Source organism: Telopea speciosissima, chromosome 3 (assembly GCF_018873765.1).
Source record: "Telopea speciosissima isolate NSW1024214 ecotype Mountain lineage chromosome 3, Tspe_v1, whole genome shotgun sequence".
Lineage (NCBI taxonomy): Eukaryota > Viridiplantae > Streptophyta > Magnoliopsida > Proteales > Proteaceae > Telopea > Telopea speciosissima.
Window position 1 is genome coordinate 30,619,203 of NC_057918.1, and position 18,997 is coordinate 30,638,199.

The window sequence follows — 18,997 nt, forward strand, 5'->3', positions numbered from 1 at the left end:
AGGTTCATCAATCGGGAGTGGGGGAGATTCGTCGATGGTGACTTTGTTAACTATCCTCCCAGTACGAACCCCAGGAGCGAAGAGTATCAGAAGACTTTTCCCATGTCGCCACACTGTGCATCCTCCTCTCTATGGCCTTGAGGTGTGGGTCTAAGTCCCAAAGTCTCCTTGTGAGTTTCTGCCCTTTTTACTGTGACGCATTTACGAACGGACCCATTGCTGGTGAGTCCGCCCAATAATCCATTTGTGTTGATTTATCCTGTAGAGTGTTCCTTTCGTGTGGGACCCACATACTTGTGTCCTGGGTACAATGACCATGCTTTTGGACATGGTGGGACACACCCTTGACCCCCCTCTATGTTGTTGGGCCATGGTTGTGGGTCCACTATACCCAAACCTGTTTTAATGTGTTCTTGTGTCTTAAGAGACCAACCCAAACAGGCCTTCAGTGGCTACTTCTATAAATAGAAACTAAGCCATTCAATGGTCATTTATTTCTTCACCAACCCAAAACCAAGCATTTAAGAGAAGGAAGGAGGAAGGGACTTCCCAATTGGAGGCCATTGGACTTGTAAGTGTGACCTCCTCCCACAATCCCCCATTCTCTCTCCTCATCTCCGAGTCTATAAGAGCTCTCCCTTGGACCGAACCTGACCTAGGGTTCCATGTTGGGACCCAAATCCTTGTTGGGCTCATACCTCAACTCACTATGGAGTTAATACCCATCAATTGAGGGCCACCTTACATTTTTAATGTGTTGCTTGAGCAACCCAATGTTAACCTAAGTTTCCTTGATCTAATCCCTCTTAAATAGACCTTGGATGGATACCAATCCTTCCATTCTTAAGACCGAGCTTAAGGGAGGTCATGGTGACCCTAATGGACATAGGAATGACCATTGTCTAAGCCCTAAGACCATAGGGCAACCAGACATTTGATTTGGGAAGCAAACAGATAAGGAATTCGTATTCTGGTTTGAACGGATTCATGAACGGACCCAAGCATCGAGCCTCCATTCAAAAATTTGTTCAGTCTTTAAATGGTTTAAAAATTAATTTTAGCCTGAATGGATTTACCAACGGACCTAGGGCCCTGCCTCTGTTCAAAAATCCATTCAGCCCATTTTCACCTGTGCTCTCGGGTTCTTATTTCCTGAGAACGGATTCACGAACAGATCCACTGGGTGTGCCTCCGTTCAAAAATCCATTCGAGGTCTTTTATGTTGTCTTGGATGGTCGCCTGTGGGGACTCTTTGTGGGACCCACCTACACTCTTCTAACACCTTTTTCACACATCCCTAGGCAAACTAAATTGTTCGGGGGCATGTACCTGGCAACCTCTTCTAAACACCCAAGTATTACTTGGACTTTCTATGAGTGGGTTTTGGGTGATGTTTAGGTTTGCTTAATATTAAATATGCATTTATTATGCTACTTGTATCATCATTAAGCATATTGCATATTTGCATAAATTACTTTGATTTTGATCGATACGATGTCTTACTTCATTATTGTATCAGGTTACAGTACCGGGTGTACTAGTACCGAAACCCCAGAAATATTTATGAAATTCATTGACTGTCATCTTGGACTGTATGTGTCGTGCCATGCTGGTACCTGGATGCTGGATGGAATGGGACATTGATGTACCTAGAATACCTATCGGGTCAATAGGATTTGCATGCAGTATATTACGGCTAGGTTTCACCTCCTTTATGCTACGACCCTTACCAATAGGGGTTTAGGTGTTGGATGATTAGGGCTCCTTGACTGTGGGGGAGAGAGGCCAGCTCAAGGATGACTTCTGATCATTGGGGTCTGCCACTGGGTAGTTTTAGTGGCTTTGTCCGGCATAGGCCCCCATGTGACAATTGAGGTTTTACTGTGGCGATAACATAAGTGACCTATAGTAACTCCCGAGTTGTTATAGTAGCATATACCTGGACTTAGACTGTGTGCTAGGTGAAAAATACATTAACATCTACATTCACATGGACAATGTGTGATTGTGTGATTGTGTAATTGCGTATTTGTGCATTCTCCTTCCCCTCACTGGCTCAGTGGAGCTAATCCCTTGTGTACACCTTCTTTTAGATTTTGATGCATATGGCAGTAATCTAGCTGGTCTTGAGGTCCAGTCTACTGACTATGACGGTATTGGCACCGGGGAGCCAGATGTTGTGTCGGAGGAACACGACGATGGATGTCCTTGCGATGATTGTACCTACGGGTCGTGTTGATGCTGGGGATTGTCCCCCCTTTGGATTCTTTTGGGGCTTTGTGCCCACTCTTAACACTTGTTTGTATTACATTATATTCTTTTTAAGTAGTTATATGATGGTTAGTCGGATAACTGTTAAATATTATGATGTATCACGTAGTCCATTGAACATATTATAACTACTGTACTAACACTTCCGCTTTTGATTCTGATCTTAGAATGTAATATTTTCTTTTCCCCGCACTCTGATATTATTATGCAATTTAATATTGGTTTAAGACTGTGGTTGGGACACTGTATCTGTGATCATGGTAATTTAGGACAATGCGTGTCATCCTAGTCACCCCTTTAATGTACTTTGTTCCTTGTGGGAATGGGGGTGTGACAACATGGTATTAGAGCATGATGCTCTGCATCAGCACAGTCTAGCAGGCGTATTTGATTTATTCTACACATATAGGAGTCAATGTAAAAGCTTCTAAGAGAATAATTTGATTGTGTGCAAAACCTAGGGAGAAGACTAGCTAGGGTGAAACCCGAGAACAATAGCAAATAATAAGACAACTTGGGAAAGAAAATACATATATACACATGTAATAAACCCAACTGAGTTTGCCTTGGACCTCCCTAGGACATGAGTACCAAGTCCAAGACCAAATTACAAAACTTCCTGCTGAGAAATACAAGTTTCTACATACTTTAAAATGCACACAAAAAAGGGGGGGGGGAGAAGAAACTGAAATTAAAATCGTTCTGATCAGACAAGAAACTAAAAATCATCATCTCTGCTATGGAGCCTAGTCCTCCATCGCACCTCCATCTTCCTCTCCATAATCTTCCTTGTCATCACCCTCATAAGTAAATAACTGTAAATGTCATGGATGTCCTTCTCCACCCTCTCGAAGCGACTGTCTTACTTGGAGAACTGTCCCTGGATACCAGCAAATCCCTACATCATGTTGGTGTTGAGCTGGGCCATGTTGAGGCTCAACTGCCCAATGGCATCCAAAACAACACCCATGTCCATACTCTGGGGAGGGACAGCTGAGGAGGAAGCACCTCCAGTGTGTATCTCTGGTTGGATGTCCTCATTTTGGACTATCCCCTCTTCTTGAATAGCCTTTGGTACAACTGGTTCACCATCACTGTAGTGCTCTAAGTCTAATCCCATCCTGGCTTTGGAAGTGCAATTGAAAGCCTCCTTTGTGGTCACCTGCTCCTCACCAGTGAATTCAACCCCGAAATGGGTAAGAACCTTGGTCAAGAGCCTTCCATATGGCAAGGAAACATGGCGTATAGGGGAAGTCATAACCTGAGCCATGGTCCTGATAATGGCATAAGGAAGACACAACTCCTCGCCAACATACAAAGAATTCACCAAGTAAGCCACGAAGATAGATGGCTCTGTGTTGTGACCCGCCTTGGGCAACAAATTGGTCTGCACCAAGCAGCTAAGTACTCTCTGGGATGAATCAAATTTGGTCTCCTTCATCTTGATTTGAAGCTGATTGTTGGTGAGAGGCTGATAGAGCTCCATGTAACCCTGTGGGGATATCAGGTTGTTTGGATCCCTGGCTGGTGGCATGTAGATCTGGTCTCCTCCAGAAGGAACCTCGATGATTTCCCCCAACTCCAACTCATTGAAAGAAATAGGTACCCCTTTTACTCGGGTTGTGAGCCAACAACTTACTGGGCCCTCATGTGTAAGGATCATATTGACATAAAAGTTCCTCATAAGATTCGGGTAGTAGTAGAGTGGGGGTGCCAACATGGATATCCACCCCAATGCATTGAATCTCCTTAACCCTGAAGGCCCTAAGGTCCCTCAGCACCACATCCCGGCCTAACAACACTGGCCTCTCATGGAAGTAACTATGATATAGGTCTTCCACCTCCGCTGATGTGAACCATACTGCATCATAGTCCACAGGTGGGGGTGGAGGTGGAACAGTTGGGGCATTCCTTTGCCCTCGAACCATCTTGACTGTATACCTACACATAAGAAATAAGGAATGTTGGACTTAGTAGAATGTAAGCGTAGGTTAACTAAAAGAATAGGTTAAATGAATTAAATAAGAACCTAAATGCCTAACATGCCTCTTGTTCCCCAAAATACAGTAAGTTGGAAGCTTAAAGCTCCCTTTAGACTTTAACCCAGACTAGGAGGATTCTAATCCCTAGCACCGTAAATAAGAATGTGAGAACATATTGTAATGCAATATTAAATACTCAAAACAATCCAAGATATTACATATAACAAGAAAATTTTTCCCACATAAACAAGTAGAATGTAGGGTGCAATCCAAATGGGGAAGGGGTTTGGTCCTAAGCATTGCATTAGGGTAATTCGACAATGCAAACAAGCAAAGCTTTACCTAATGTACATGTATTAATGGTGTGATGAGAAGAATGTGCATACACTCAAGGACCCTTAAACTATTTCCCCAAAACAGTGAAGAAAATTCGGTCTTAGGCTTGTTCCCTTCAAACCCTAATGTAAATTGCAGTGTGGGTGTTAGTGCAATGAATGGCATAAGGATTAACACTATAGGAATTGATTTCTATGCCTTGCATGACCTATGTAATGCCTCGCAAATTATAGCAAGAAGAAATGAAGGAAATAGCCAAGGAAAACTTAGAAAAACTAAGAAATGAGAGAGAAACTGGAAAACAAAGAGTAAGGAAGAGAAGGACGTACATGTAGGGGCCTAGGAGCTAAGGAATGATCGAAGCTTGGACTTCTCACGAGCAAGAACATGGGTCAGAAGTTCGAACGGACTCTCCCCTGTGTTCTAGGTCTAGTTTGAATTCAAGCCAAATGAGTTTAAAACCCGCGGGCTGAGTAATTTTATAAAATTACTCGAACAGATTTACGAATGGACCTAAGTATCAGGCCCCCATTCGAAAATCCGTTGAGTTTACTGGTTGAGCAACTGAGGTTTTTGGCCTAAACAGATTCAGCCAACGGACCCAGATTCCATGCCTCAGTTGGAAAATCCGTTCAATGCATTTTGGTTTCCTCCTCTCGGGTTGTTATTTTCTGAGAACGGACTATCAAACGGATCCACATGACATGAATCTGTTCAAAAATCCATTCCAAATATAAAGGTTAGATTGGCGACCAGATTCATGAACGGACTCAGGGAGTCTACTTCCGTTCAAAAATCCGTTCATCCTGAGACCGATTTTTTTTTTAGTTTTTCTCTCCCTATCTACTGATGTATGGCACCTTTCCCTGTGCCTTCTCTTGCTTTGTGCCTTGATTATGCTTGTACATCCCTTGTGAAGGGTGCTTTTCACTCTTCTTTTCCTTGTGTGCGCTGACAATGTATTATGGCATAATTATTTCCTCTTGGCAGATAGCCACTATGGTCAACACCCGTAACCAGAATCGTTCCCCTCCTAGGGATGACACCGATGATGTTTTCGATACGTCCTTGCCTGTGCCGCCTTCAATTAACAATAGTGCGGATGTTGCCGCATTGTTGGGAAACATGCTACGGGCTATGCAGCGAGAGCATCGAGGTGTGCAATAGGAGCAACGCACTTTCATGTAAAACATGATAAATCAACTCCAAGATATTATCAGGGAAAGGCAACAGGTACCTTCCCTGGTATATGTGGACCCCACTCGCACAGCTACTGCCACACCTGTTATTCCTCCTCCGGCACTTGCTGCTACCAAAGCCCCTTTGGTGCAAGCAGTGCTAATTCCCCCTCCCCCCGCCCCAGAAACTCCACAAGTCCAAAATGTGGTGCCAGCTTGGGCTGATGCCTCCAAACTCTCAGAGAAATTCCAGAAGCATCACCCTCCTACCTTCTATAAAATGGTGCACGATTCTATGTTTCCGACCACATAGATTTGTGACCTGGAAAGGATCTTTGAGGTGCTGCAGTGTAATGACACCGACAAGATCAGATGTGCCACTTACCAACTCCGAGGCAATGTCGACTCTTGGTGGCGTTCCTTTAAGGAACACTTCTAGGCTAAGTACCCTAATGCGACTTGGGCACAGTTCACTGAGGCCTTTCTTGAGAATTACTTCCCACGGAACTTCCGTGATAAGAAAGAAGCCGAGTTCATGAACCTCAATCAAGGGTCCAAGTCGGTCCTTGAATATCACCAGACCTTCGAGGATCATTTCTACTTTGCTTTAGAGTACATGAAGACTAAGGAAGTCAAAGCAAGAAAATTTGAGACAGGGCTGAGGGCCAATCACGGTACATCTGTGGTGCTGCACAAGTACCCTACCTATGCAGAAGTAGTCTAGGCTGCCAAGTTGATTGAGGACCAGCAGAGGGAGAACTACATTGCCATACGAGCTAGCAAGAGGCCCATGTCTTCTTATGATTCTAAAGGGCCTAGTAAGTTCCAGAAGAAGGGGCTCTACACGACTACAACCCCTATTCAGTCCCGCAAACTTGATGCGGCCCAAGCACCCAAGACTACATCGAGTCCTCACTATGGGACCCAGACCCTCATATGCTACAACTGCAAGGAGTCTGACAACATTATCAAGGATTGCCCACATCCACGACAGATAAGTTCTTGGCCGACTGTGTCTTCTATGGAACCCCAAGCAAAGGTAACCATTCGCTCACTTCTTCCCTCTCCAGCCAGCCGAACTCATGGGTGAGTGTATTCTATTATTCATGAAGAAGCTCAGACTGATCCTAGTGTCATCACGGGTATCGTGCTCAACTCTGTAGGAGTGATTCTTTTATGTTATGGTTGTCATGTTTGGTTGTTTGGTATCTGTAAGGTATGATCCTTGTCTGTTCTATACCTGCTTATGTGTTGTTTGACTCGGGGGCGTCGCACTCCTTTATATCTCCTTCCTTTGCCAAGAAACTACCTATCAGACCGGTAAGTATGGTGCAGAAGCTGCTAGTCAGTACACTGATGGGTATTAAGGTCGAGCTTGACCAAATTTTTAGTTCTTGTCCCGTGCGAGTGTGTGACCACGGACTAGAGGCTAGTTTGATAATCCTAGACATGAAGGACTTCGACATAATCCTGGTAATGGATTGGTTGTCCACTCACAGAGCCAACCTAATCTGCGCCGAAAGGAAAGTCCTTTTCAAGCTAAGGGAGGGCAAGGAATTTGTGTTCAAGGGCAACAAATGTGAGAAGCCCAAGAAGGCCATCATCTCAGCTCTCCAAGTCTAATGTTGATGGAAGAGGGTTGTCAATGTTCTTTAGCCTGCGTGGTAGACACTGAAGCAAAGGTTACCCTTATGGAAGAGATATGCATGGTGAAAGATTTCTCGAACGTCTTTTCGGAAGACCTCACACGGTTACCACCGAATCAAGAGACGGAGTTTATGATAGACCTAGTACCTAGTGCTGCCCTAGTGTCTAAGGCGCCCTACAAGATGACCCCTACAGAGTTAAAGGAACTATAGGAGCAACTTAATGACCTGGTGAAGAAAGGTTTCATTAGGCCCAGTATTTCACCATGGGGTACACCTGTGTTGTTTGTGAAGAAGAAGGATGGTAGTATGCGTATGTGCATTCACTACCGTGAACTCAATAAACTTATGACCAAGAAACGGTATCCATTACCAATGATCGATGACTTATTCGATTAGTTACAAGGTGCTAAGGTGTTCTCAAAGATCGACCTCCGGTCGGGGTATCATCAGTTGAAGATCAGAGTTAGTGACATCAACAAGATAGCATTCAGATCTCGTTACGGTCACTACGAGTTCTTGGTTATGTCCTTCAGACTGACCAATGCCCCGGCAACCTTCATGGAGTTAATGAATCGGGTGTTTCATGACGTGCTAGACAAGTATGCTATTGTCTTTATTGATGACATCTTGGTCTACTCCAATACTGAAGAAGAGCACGCAAACTACCTCCGCCTCGTGCTACAACGCTTGAGAGAGAAGCAACTGTTCGCCAAATTTAGTAAATGTGAATTTTGGCTGCAACAAGTGGCGTTCTTAGGATACCTTGTCTCTGTCAAGGGTATTGAAGTTGACCCCGATAAGGTAAAGTCTGTAGTTGATTGGGAGACACCCAAGAGCGTGAAAGACATTTGTAACTTCTTGGGCCTAGCCGACTACTACAGAAGGTTCATTGAGAACTTCTCCAGGATTTTAGCCCTTATGACTCGACTGACCGGGAAGGGAGTGAAGTTCGAGTGGTCTGATGCTTGTGAGAAGAGCTTCTAGGACTTGAAGCAGAGGCTGATTTCTGCTCCGGTACTCACCATTCCAGATGGTACTAGAGGGATGGTAGTTTATAGTGATGCTTCAAAGATGGGTCTCGGTTGTGTTCTAATGTTGGATGGGAAGGTGGTAGTCTATGCTTCTCATCAACTGAAATATTATGAGAAGAATTACCCAACCCATGACCTGGCGCTGGCAGCTGTGGTCTTTGCTTTGAAGATTTGGAGACACTACCTGTATGGAGAAAAAGCGAGATCTACAGCAATCACAAGAGTCTTAAGTACTTCTTCACCCAGAAGGAACTTAACATGAGACAGAGGCGATGGTTGGAGCTATTGAAGGACTATGATTGCACCATCCACTATCATCTGGGTAAGGTAAATGTTGTGGCGGACGCCTGTAGTAAAAAATCTCAAACCTTATCCTTAGCATCCTTGGCTATCAGTAAGGAACTAGTTGAGGAAGCGAGATGGATGGATTTGGAGTTACTGGTAGAGGGTGTTACCCTATCTTTAGCAGCCCTATTGGTGCAGTCAACTTTAGTGGAAAGGATTCAGTCTGCCTAGGCCTCCGATGAATGTTTCTAGGAGATTATTAAAGCTATTCGGGGTGATACACAATGAGATCTGGACTTCACATTAACCGAGGGTGGTGTCCTCATGTTCAGGGATTGACTATGTGTTCCCAAGGATGATCAGCTGAGGAAAGAGGTTTTGTCAGAAGCCCACGACTCTCCTTATTCGATTCACCCAAATAGTACAAAGATGTATAGAGACTTAAAGGGATACTACTGGTAGAGTAGAATAAAGAGAGATGTAGCTAAATTTGTGGCTAGGTGCCTCACTTGCCAATAAGTGAAGGCAGATAGGCAGCGGTCCCATGGCCTTTTACAGTCACTGCCCATACCAGAATGGAAGTGGGAGCATGCTACTATGGACTTCATCACTGGGCTGCCCCGTACACCCAGGGGTGTTGATGCTTTGTGGGTTATTGTAAACAGGTTGACGAAGACAACTCATTTTATCCCCATTAAGATCACCTATTCGATGGATAAGCTGGCTCACTTGCACATTGATAATGTGGTTCGCCTGCACGGAGTTCCAGTTAGCAACATCTCAGATCAGGATCCTAGGTTCACATCTAAGTTCTGGGGTGGACTCCAGAAAGCTATGGGTACCTTATTGAGTTTTAGTACAGCCTTCCATCCACAGACGGACGAACAGTCGGAGAGGACCATACAGACATTGGAAGACATACTCCGAGCTTGTGCCATTGACATGCAGGGTAGCTCGCATGAGCATATCTCACTTATGAAATTTGCCTACAACAACAGTTACCAAGCTACCATTGGTATGGCACCGTTTGATGCTCAGTATGGGAAGAAATGTCGAACACCTTTGTACTGGGACGAGGTAGGTGAGTGGCGTATTCTTGGGCCCGAATTGATCCAGGCGACTTGTGAGAAGGTGGACTTGATTCGTGAATGAATCAAGGCTACCCAGTCCAAACAGAAGGGCTATGCGGACCAAAGGCGAAAGGGCTTAGAATTTTCTGTCGGTGACAAGGTATTCCTCAAGGTTTCGCACACCAACGGTGTGATGCGGTTCAGCAAGAAGGGTAAGCTAAGTCCAAGATTCATTGGGCCTTACGAGGTTCTTGCAAGAGTTGGACCGATGGCTTATCGATTGGCACTCCCACCATCCTTGGACGGTGTGCATGACGTCTTCCATGTTTCTATGTTGCAAAAGTACATTTACGACCCGAACCATGTCCTATCACAATAACCACCAGAGCTTGCAATAGATATGTCTTACAAAGAGTAGCCTAAGAAGATTCTGGATAGCAAGGTGGTAAACCTTTGCAACCGACCTATTCACTATGTGAAGGTGAAATGGTGCAACCACCCGAAAGAAAAAGCATCTTGGGAAGCCGAAGTGGAAATGCGAGCGAAGTATCCATCCCTTGGTTTCTTATAAGGTACGCCAAATTTTAAGGAAGAAATTTCTTGTAAGGTGGGGGGAATGTTATACCTGCACCCGAGATTACTAATTAATTATTAATTTCTTCCTCGTGATGTGTAGATACTGATGCTTTGTATACTGGTGAACTGTTCTCATTGGTGGTCAAGCCCATTTACAAGATCATTGATCAGTTCACAGGTTTTTTGGTCGAAGAAAGGTTCCTCAATTAGGAGTGGGGGAGATTCGTCGATGGTGACTTTGTCGACTATCCTCCCAGAATGAGCCCCATTAGCGAAGAGTGCCAGAAGACTTTTTTCGTGTCGCCACTCTTAGACACATCGCTCAGTGATGAGCTTAGCATCGCAGTTGGGAAACTCTTCGAGATCACGAAGGACATGCCGTGACAGTCAAGGGGTAAGTTACTGACCTTGGGTATGCTTGTGCATCCTCCTCTTTATGGCCTTGAGGTACGGGTCTAAGTCCCAAAGTCTCCTTGTAAGTTTCTTCCCTTTTTACTGCAATAGATTTACGAACGGTACTGCTGGTGAGTCCGTTCGATTATCCATTCGTGTTGATTTATCCTGTAGAGTGTTCCTTTCGTGTGGGACCCACATACTTGTGTCCTAGGTACAATGACCATGCTCCCGGACATGGTGGGACACACCCTTGATCCCCTTCTATGTTGTTAGGCCATGGTTGTTGGCCCACTATACCCAAACCTATTTTCATGTGTTCTTGTGTCTTAAGAGACCAAGCCAAGCAGGCCTTAAGTGGCTACTTCTATAAATAGAAACTAATCCATTCAATGACCATATATTTCTTCACCAACCCAAGACCAAACATTTAAGGGAAGGAAGAAAGGGAAAGGAAGAAGGAGAAGGAAGGAGGAAGGGACTTTCCACTTGGAGGCCATTGGACTTGTAAGTGTGACCTCCTCCCACACTCACTCACTCTCTCTCCTCATCTTCTAGTCAATGGGACCTCTCCCTTGGACAGGACCTAACCTAGGGTTCCATGTTGGGACCCAAATCCTTGTTGGGCTCATACCTCAACTCACTATGGAGTTAATACCCATCAATTGAGGGCCACCTTACATTTTTAATGTGTTGCTTGAGCAACCCAATGTTAACCTAAGTTTCCTTGACCTAATCCCTCTTAAATGGACCTTGGATGGATACCAATCCTTCCATTCTTAAGACCGAGCTTAAGGGAGGTCATGGTGACCCTAATGGACATAGGAATGACCATTGTCTAAGCCTTAAGACCATAGGGCAACCAATCAGTTGATTTGGGAAGCAAACAAATAAGGAATTCGTATTCTGGTTTGAACGGATTCATGAACGGACCCAGGCATCGTGCCTCCGTTCAAAAATCCGTTCAGTCTTTAAATGGTTTAAAAATTAATTTTGGCCTGAACGGATTTACCAACGGACCCAGGGCCCTGCCTCCGTTCAAAAATCCATTCAGCCCATTTTCACCTGTGCTCTCAGGTTCTTATTTTCTGAGAACGGATTCACGAACGGATCCACTGGGTGTGCCTCCGTTCGAAACATTCGAGGTCTTTTGTGTTGTCTTAGATGGCAGCCTGTGGGGACTCTTTGTGGGACCCACCTACACTCTTCTAACACCTTTTTCACGCATCCCTTGGCAAACTAAATTTTTTTGGGGCGTGTACAACCTCTTCTAAACACCTAAGTATTACGTGGACTTTTGGTGAGTGGGTTTTGGGTGATGTTTGGGTTTGCTTAATATTAAATATGCATTTGTCATGCTACTTGTATCATCATTAAGCATATTCCATATTTGCATAAATTACTTTGATTATGATTGATACGATGTGGTTATGTGTATCTTACTTCATTATTGTATCGTGTTACGGTGCCGGGTGTACCGGTACCGGAATCCCAAAAATGTTTATGAAATTCATTGACTGTTATCTTGGCCTGTATGTGTCATGTCGTGCTGGTACCGGAGTGCTAAATGGAATGGGACGTTGATGCACCCGGAATACCTCTTGGGACGATAGGATTTGCATCTAGTATATCTGCGGCTGGGTTTCACCTCCCTTATGCTACGACCCTTATCAACAGGAGTTTAGGTGTTGGGTGATCAAGGCTCTTTGCCTGTGGGGGAGAGAGACCAGTCCAAGGATGACTTCTGATCATTGGGGTCTGCCACTGAGTGGTTTTTGGTGGCTTCGACCGGCATAGGCCCCCAAGTGACAATTGAGGTTTTACTGTGGCGATAACATAAGTGACCCATAGTAACTCCCGAATTGTCATAGTAGCATATACCTGGACTTAGACTGTGTGCTAGGTGGAAAATACATTAACATCTACATTCATCATGGACTATGTGTGATTGTGTGTTTGTGCATTCCCCATCCCCTCACTGGCTCAGTGGAGCTAACCCCCTTGTGTATACGTTTTAGATTTTGATGCAGATGGTGGTTATCTGGCTGGTCTCAAGGTCTAGTCTGCTGACTATGACGACATTGGCACTGGGGAACCGGATGCTATGTCAAAAGAACACAGCGACAGATGTCCTTGCGACGATTGTGCCTATGGGCCATGCAGATGTTGGGGATTGTCCCCTCTTTTGATTCTTTTGGGGCTTTGTGCCTGCTCTTAACTCTTGGTTGTATTACATTATATATTCTTTTTGAGTAGTTATATGATGGTTAGTCGGATAACTGTCAAATATTATGATGTATCATGTAGTCTATTGAACATACTATAACTACTGTACTAACGCTTCCGCTTTTGATTATGATCTTGGAATGTAATATTTTCTTTTCCCCGCACTCTGATATTATTGTATAATTTAATATTGGTTTAAGACAGTGGTTGGGACATTGTATCTGTGATCCTGGTAGTGTAGGACAACGCATGTCATCCTAGTCACTCCTTCAATGTATTTTGTTCCTTGTGGGAATGGGGGTCTGACAATATCTCATTTGACCGCCCCTAAGATGCCGCAACAAAACAATGTCTCAGAGAGACGAAATCGAACCCTATTAGATATGGTTCAATCTATGCTTAGTTATTTAGGTTACGTTTGGTAACGATCTGAACAAAGAACACCCGTTCTTGACTAGAAACGTTCTTTGGCGTTTCTGATCTGGCACGGCGTTTTGTGACCGAAAATGACCGTTTGGTAACGGTCTCATGAATGTGTTCAGAATGAAAATGGTGTTTGGTAAAACCTATTCTTCTAAATTTGATTTTAATTACAATAATGTCATTTCCTTCTAAATTATACCAAAAAATACGTGTAAAATCATTTTCTCTTACCAACCTTAGCATAAAATTAAAATATCTCATTAACATAACCAAAGTAATTATAAAAATATATCAAATTTCAAAAATACCATTAAAATTGGGTTCTTGTGTGGATTAGTGTTATAACTGACTATGCTATGAGCAATTGAATAAAAAGGGCCTTGGTGGATTCGAACCACCATCCCCTTGGAACATGCTCATGTTCCAAGTGCTCTACCAATTTGAGCTAAAGAACCATCAAGTACTCAATGAATTAACACAACAGATTAAACCAAATTATATTCTCTATTCTTTTTGAATTAATTTGCAATGAATGAATTTTAGTGGCTCAAGAAGCACCAAAAGAAAGCACTCAACGAAGCTGTGGAAAGGGAAAGCATTTTTACCCCATCAATTGATGAGAGAACCACCAGATAAGGCAATGGCAAAGAACCCCCTCTCCTTCACTGATATTTCACATAATTCAGCTATTTATTTTCAGAAAAATTTATTTTCTAGAAACAAATGGAGCCTAGGGAAGGTAAAGCCCTAAAAGAAAATTTCTAAGTTGCACCTTCTTGTTCATTGAAGACCGAAGGAGTGGAATCATGGGTACTCCTTGCTTGGGGCTGATTATATTTACAATTTCTATGCTAGATAGTCCAAGACCATATATCAGATGAAGAGACCTGTCCAAAACATGCACTAATTAAGATAGTCACAGATGATATATCACACGAACACTCAAAGCCCAAAATCAACCATTCCCTCCAAGTCCTCCTTCAACATCCAAGAACCATTATCAACAAATTGAAGGGTTAGATCGTGGGGGCTTAGGCCTGAAAAAAGGACAGTAATAATCTCCAAACTCCCCATGAAACAGAACACCATCCATTCCCTCTTTTTGAGATTCTATTTGTATCCAAGTAAAATTTATTTAAAAAAAAAAACTAAAATTCACATAAAAACAGGAAGAACAAAGGAAAAAAAAGGCTCTATAGAGTGTGCAATATTCTGTACCCATTACTCAACAAAAATCCATCCTAAAACAGATCATACAAAATTCCCAAATCATACCAAAAAAAATCCATCTAAAATATACCCACGACCCCATTTCACAGAATCCAAGTACCCATATCAAGAACCCAAGTACCCATTAATAAATAAAAAAAAAAACAGTTGTATATATATCACCCAAAATCCATCAAAAATATACCCACAGATCATAAAAAATCCCTAAAGTCTATACTTAAAACAGAGACAGAGAGAGGTATAGAACCCAACATAGGCATAATAAATAAATAATCTTTTGAATAGCAGCAGTTGTACATAGATCACACAAAATCCATAAAATCTGAAACCTAAAATAGAGAGAGAGATAGAGAGAGATAGATCCCTAAAATCCCTAACATCCATACCTAAAAATGAACCAGAGATAACAGTAGGTACCAATAAAATCCATACCTAAAAATCATATTTGCTCAAGAAATCCCTAAAATCCATACCTTTTCGGATGAATCCTTCCAATTATAGGGATAGTGATCCAATTCCTGCGACACAATGGGAGAAAAAATGAAGATCATGTCAGACCTACACACAATAGGGACGAGAGAGAGAGAGAGAGAGACAGACAAAGAGAGACAAAGAGAATGAGATAAAGAGATAGAGAGTGAGAGAGGAAGCAAGAGAGAGAGAGGAAGCAAGAGAGAGAGAGCGAGAGAGCGAGAGAGGGATGAGAGAATGGATTTTTGTTCTTACCTTGAAATCTCAGGAGTTGCAGGTAGGGGTCTCCTCCTCTGCTCCTCTTCCCCTAACGGTCGCAAAGTGCTTTCTCAAAACGAAGTTGATTCACGGGTTTTACTCGATTTTTACATGTCCTTGTCGTTCTCGATTTTTTGAAAGACCAATATATCGAACCAGCAACCCAAACACTTTTTTATGTTCTTTTGTTTTCAAAGAACAGAAGAACTCACTTTTGTCGTTTGAGGGGGTTTTTTTTTGAGACCGCCATCTATATTTTGAATAAGGATCCGATGAAATCTATGCCCAAAACTCCCTCTAAGTTGTGGTATGGATGAAAGCCCAATCTACAACATATTAGGGTTTGGGGCTGCTTTGCACATCTATCTAAGTAGTAGACAGATAAATTAGAATCTTGTACAGGTAGATGCTACTTTTTAGGATACCCTAGGAAATGATAAGGTTTTACTTCTTTGACCTTATGAATTAAGGTTATAGTGAGTAAGTATGAGACATTTTTAGAAGAGAATCTAGTTGCTAGACAATCAGATGCAGTGGTTATAAAAGAGGTTTCTAATAACCAAACGCCTTTTGTACCTATAGTACCTCACAATTTTGCACCTCACAATTCCTATAGGGTTAAATATGCATGCACCCCCTAAGTCATCCAAAAAATTCATATGCAACCCCTGCTTCTTTTACAATTCCACACGCACCCCTTGATAATTCCACGCGCACCCCCTGCTTTTCAAATTAATCCATATTTAAGTCTTGTTGTTACTATGCGTTAAATACTACCGAATCTGAAATTGAAGAATGTAATGTAAAATTATACCCTCGTTTAGGGTTTGAAAATCATCTTCCCCAAATCGTTTTCTCAAAATCTACAACTCAAATCGACCTTTGAAGGAAAGGCTAAGATAGAAATCGAGAGAAATAGAGGGAACGAAAAATGAATGAGAAGAGATTCATCGTTCTTCTCTGCGCTAAGGATTCTGATTTCGTGAAGAATAAGTATGGAGGATATTCTAGGGTGTTCGTCGGAATATTAGGAGAAGAAGGAGAGACCTGGGACTTGTACAGTGTCATCGGTGGTGATTTCCCTTGGAAGAGGAACTCGAATGCTACGATGGATTCATGGTTTCATATTTAACCCTCGTTTAGGGTTTGAAATAGACAATTCATGATCAACTGTGTAATTTTTTCTTTGTTGAACTTTCATTTCTTTTTTGAAAATTGATACACCACGTTTGGTCTATCCAATCCCTGCTTGACACTCTGCCCTACTTGGGTTATAAGTAACCGGTCCTCAACCAGAAATGCGGAGGGCCACGCACGAGATAGTTATACAGGCCTAGACACGTCAGCAAAGTTAATTGAGAACTTCTAAGTGGGTATAAGCTTAAACTGTAATTCACATGCAAGAATAGGGAAGATCCCGCAATTTAAGGGGAGAATCTCGGTTCTTGCAAGGGTTTCCTAATCCGAGCACGCGGGGACCATCTTACCAGAAAGGAAAGCCCTCTGGTGGATCCAAGAGATACAATAGGAAAGGGGTTGGACATGAACCTGTATAAATAGGAGTCCCAGTACTCATGTATGAGATATTCATTCTTCAATCAATAGAGAAGTAAAGAAACATTAAAGAATAGTCTTCGTTTTCCATATTCTTTCCCAGTCCAGGCTAGCTTGAAAGTTACAGTGCTTGAGGGTCTTCCTCTAGCAATATTCTTTGTGCAACATCTTGGTGCCATCTGTGGGAAGTGAAGAACAGAAACCTGCGAAGATTCCACCATGACTAATATCAGAAACCAATCAAAGATTATAAGGGCCACCGTTGCCACTACGACAGCCATTGCTCCAACCATCGCTCCTGCCATTGCTTAGGGAGGAGCTTTGGATGGACCTACAGGCTCTCGCCAGGAGGCAGAGGATCCGGTCCTCGAAGTGAATGAATCACAGCAGAAGGAATCTCATCCAAGACTCCCCGGAGACCTACCACGGTACGTGACGGTGGAACAGTTCGACGCGCTGCAAGCTCGATGGCAGGATAAGATGGATCAGATGGTTGAGCTACAATGTGATTTCTTACAGGGGATCCAGATATCCCCACGTCCGCCACAAGACAGAGAAAGAACTCCTTTGCTTGAGCATAGCGAGAACCACAGTATCGAGGATAACGCCCGATGGAAGGACAAAGAAATATCGGGGAACGACAAGCGCCAAGGTTCCTAGATGACCAAAGTCAAACAAGCTTTGTACGACAAGGTATTGGAGCTGCAGGACTAAATCCAAGAGGTCATGAGAGGAAAGAACCTAACCCCAAATCATGACTTCCACTTCACTACTGATCTGGCATTTACAGACGAGATCCGATCGGAACCTCTGCAGAAGGGATTCAAGATGCCGACCATAGAGCAATACGAGGGCATGACGGATCCAGAAGATCACTTGGAAACCTTTAAGGCCTTGATGTTCTTTCAAGACGCCTCGGACGCCATAATGTGTAGAGCGTTCCCCTCTACCTTGAAGGGAGTGACGAGACAATGGTTCTCATTCCTCGAGCCACACTCCCTGGCCAACTTTGTGGACCTAGGGCGGGCCTTTCTGGCCCACTTCATGAGTAGCAGGGTCCATAAAAAGATAGCCGCTAATATTTTAGCTATAAAGCAACGCACCAATGAGTCAATCAGGGACTTTCTCATAAGGTTCAACAAGGAGGCCCTGGAGGTGCGAAACTTAGATCAGATCGTGAAGTTTCAGGCTTTGCGTAGCGGCATCCGGGATGTCGAGTTGAAGAAATCCCTAATCATGGATGAGCAGGGGGATATGTATGAACTTTTCTCACGCTGTGAGAAATATATTAATCTAGCTGAAGTTCTGGCGCCCGAGCAAGAAAAAGAAGGTAAACCCGAGAAGAAGAGTCAGGAAAAGAAAGACGTCCAGGTCGGGGAGAGCGGTTCAAAGCTCGACAGAGAACAGAAAGAGGGAAAGAGGAAGAGAGATGATAAGAAGGCATGGGTTGCCAAGAGCAATGCGGGCACAGAACCAGTTTACATGACTCTCACACACAATCGAGCATATATCTTGAATGAGACAAAGGACCAGGTGACCTTGCGTTGGCCTGCTAAGATGGTAAAACCTGCACACGAGCGCAATAAGAACAAATATTGCCAATTTCATCAAGACCATGGTCACAACATCGAGGACTGTAGGAAATTAAAGGATAAGATTGAAGCCCTCATCCAGAGAGACCGTCTAAGCCAATTTGTCAAGAAAGATGGCAATGAGAGGAGACAGAACTATCGTGCCCAGGAGCCCAAGGCGAAGCCCAGATCACCTATTCGGTTGGACAGGGAAGATCGAGCAAGAGGGAAACAATATATCGAGAATGCCCCATGAGGTAAAGCTGATCGTAGACCACTGTTGCTTGCTTGGCTCAGCCAAAAAACCAGGGGCGCAAAAGCAAACAATGCAAACTACGAAGCGAAAAAAATGCCTTAATCCTGGGCCAATAAGAATGCCTTTCCAGGTGACACAGAGTTTGATCCACTCAAAAGTGTAATCCAACTCTGGCGTCGGACTCTCATAAATTTTCATTTTAGTTTAAGTAATAATTAATAATTTGGTTTAAACATG

At 43.3% G+C, this 18,997-nt stretch overlaps 1 protein-coding gene across 1 annotated transcript; it reads left to right on the plus strand.

Annotated features, from left to right (window-relative positions):
- The first annotated feature begins 17,659 nt into the window (after nucleotides 1–17,659).
- LOC122655065 lies at nucleotides 17,660–18,760 on the plus strand. The gene has a single exon (XM_043849307.1). The coding sequence runs from the start codon at nucleotides 17,660–17,662 to the stop codon at nucleotides 18,758–18,760; it is 1,101 nt and encodes a 366-aa protein (XP_043705242.1).
- The last annotated feature ends 237 nt before the right edge of the window (nucleotides 18,761–18,997 follow it).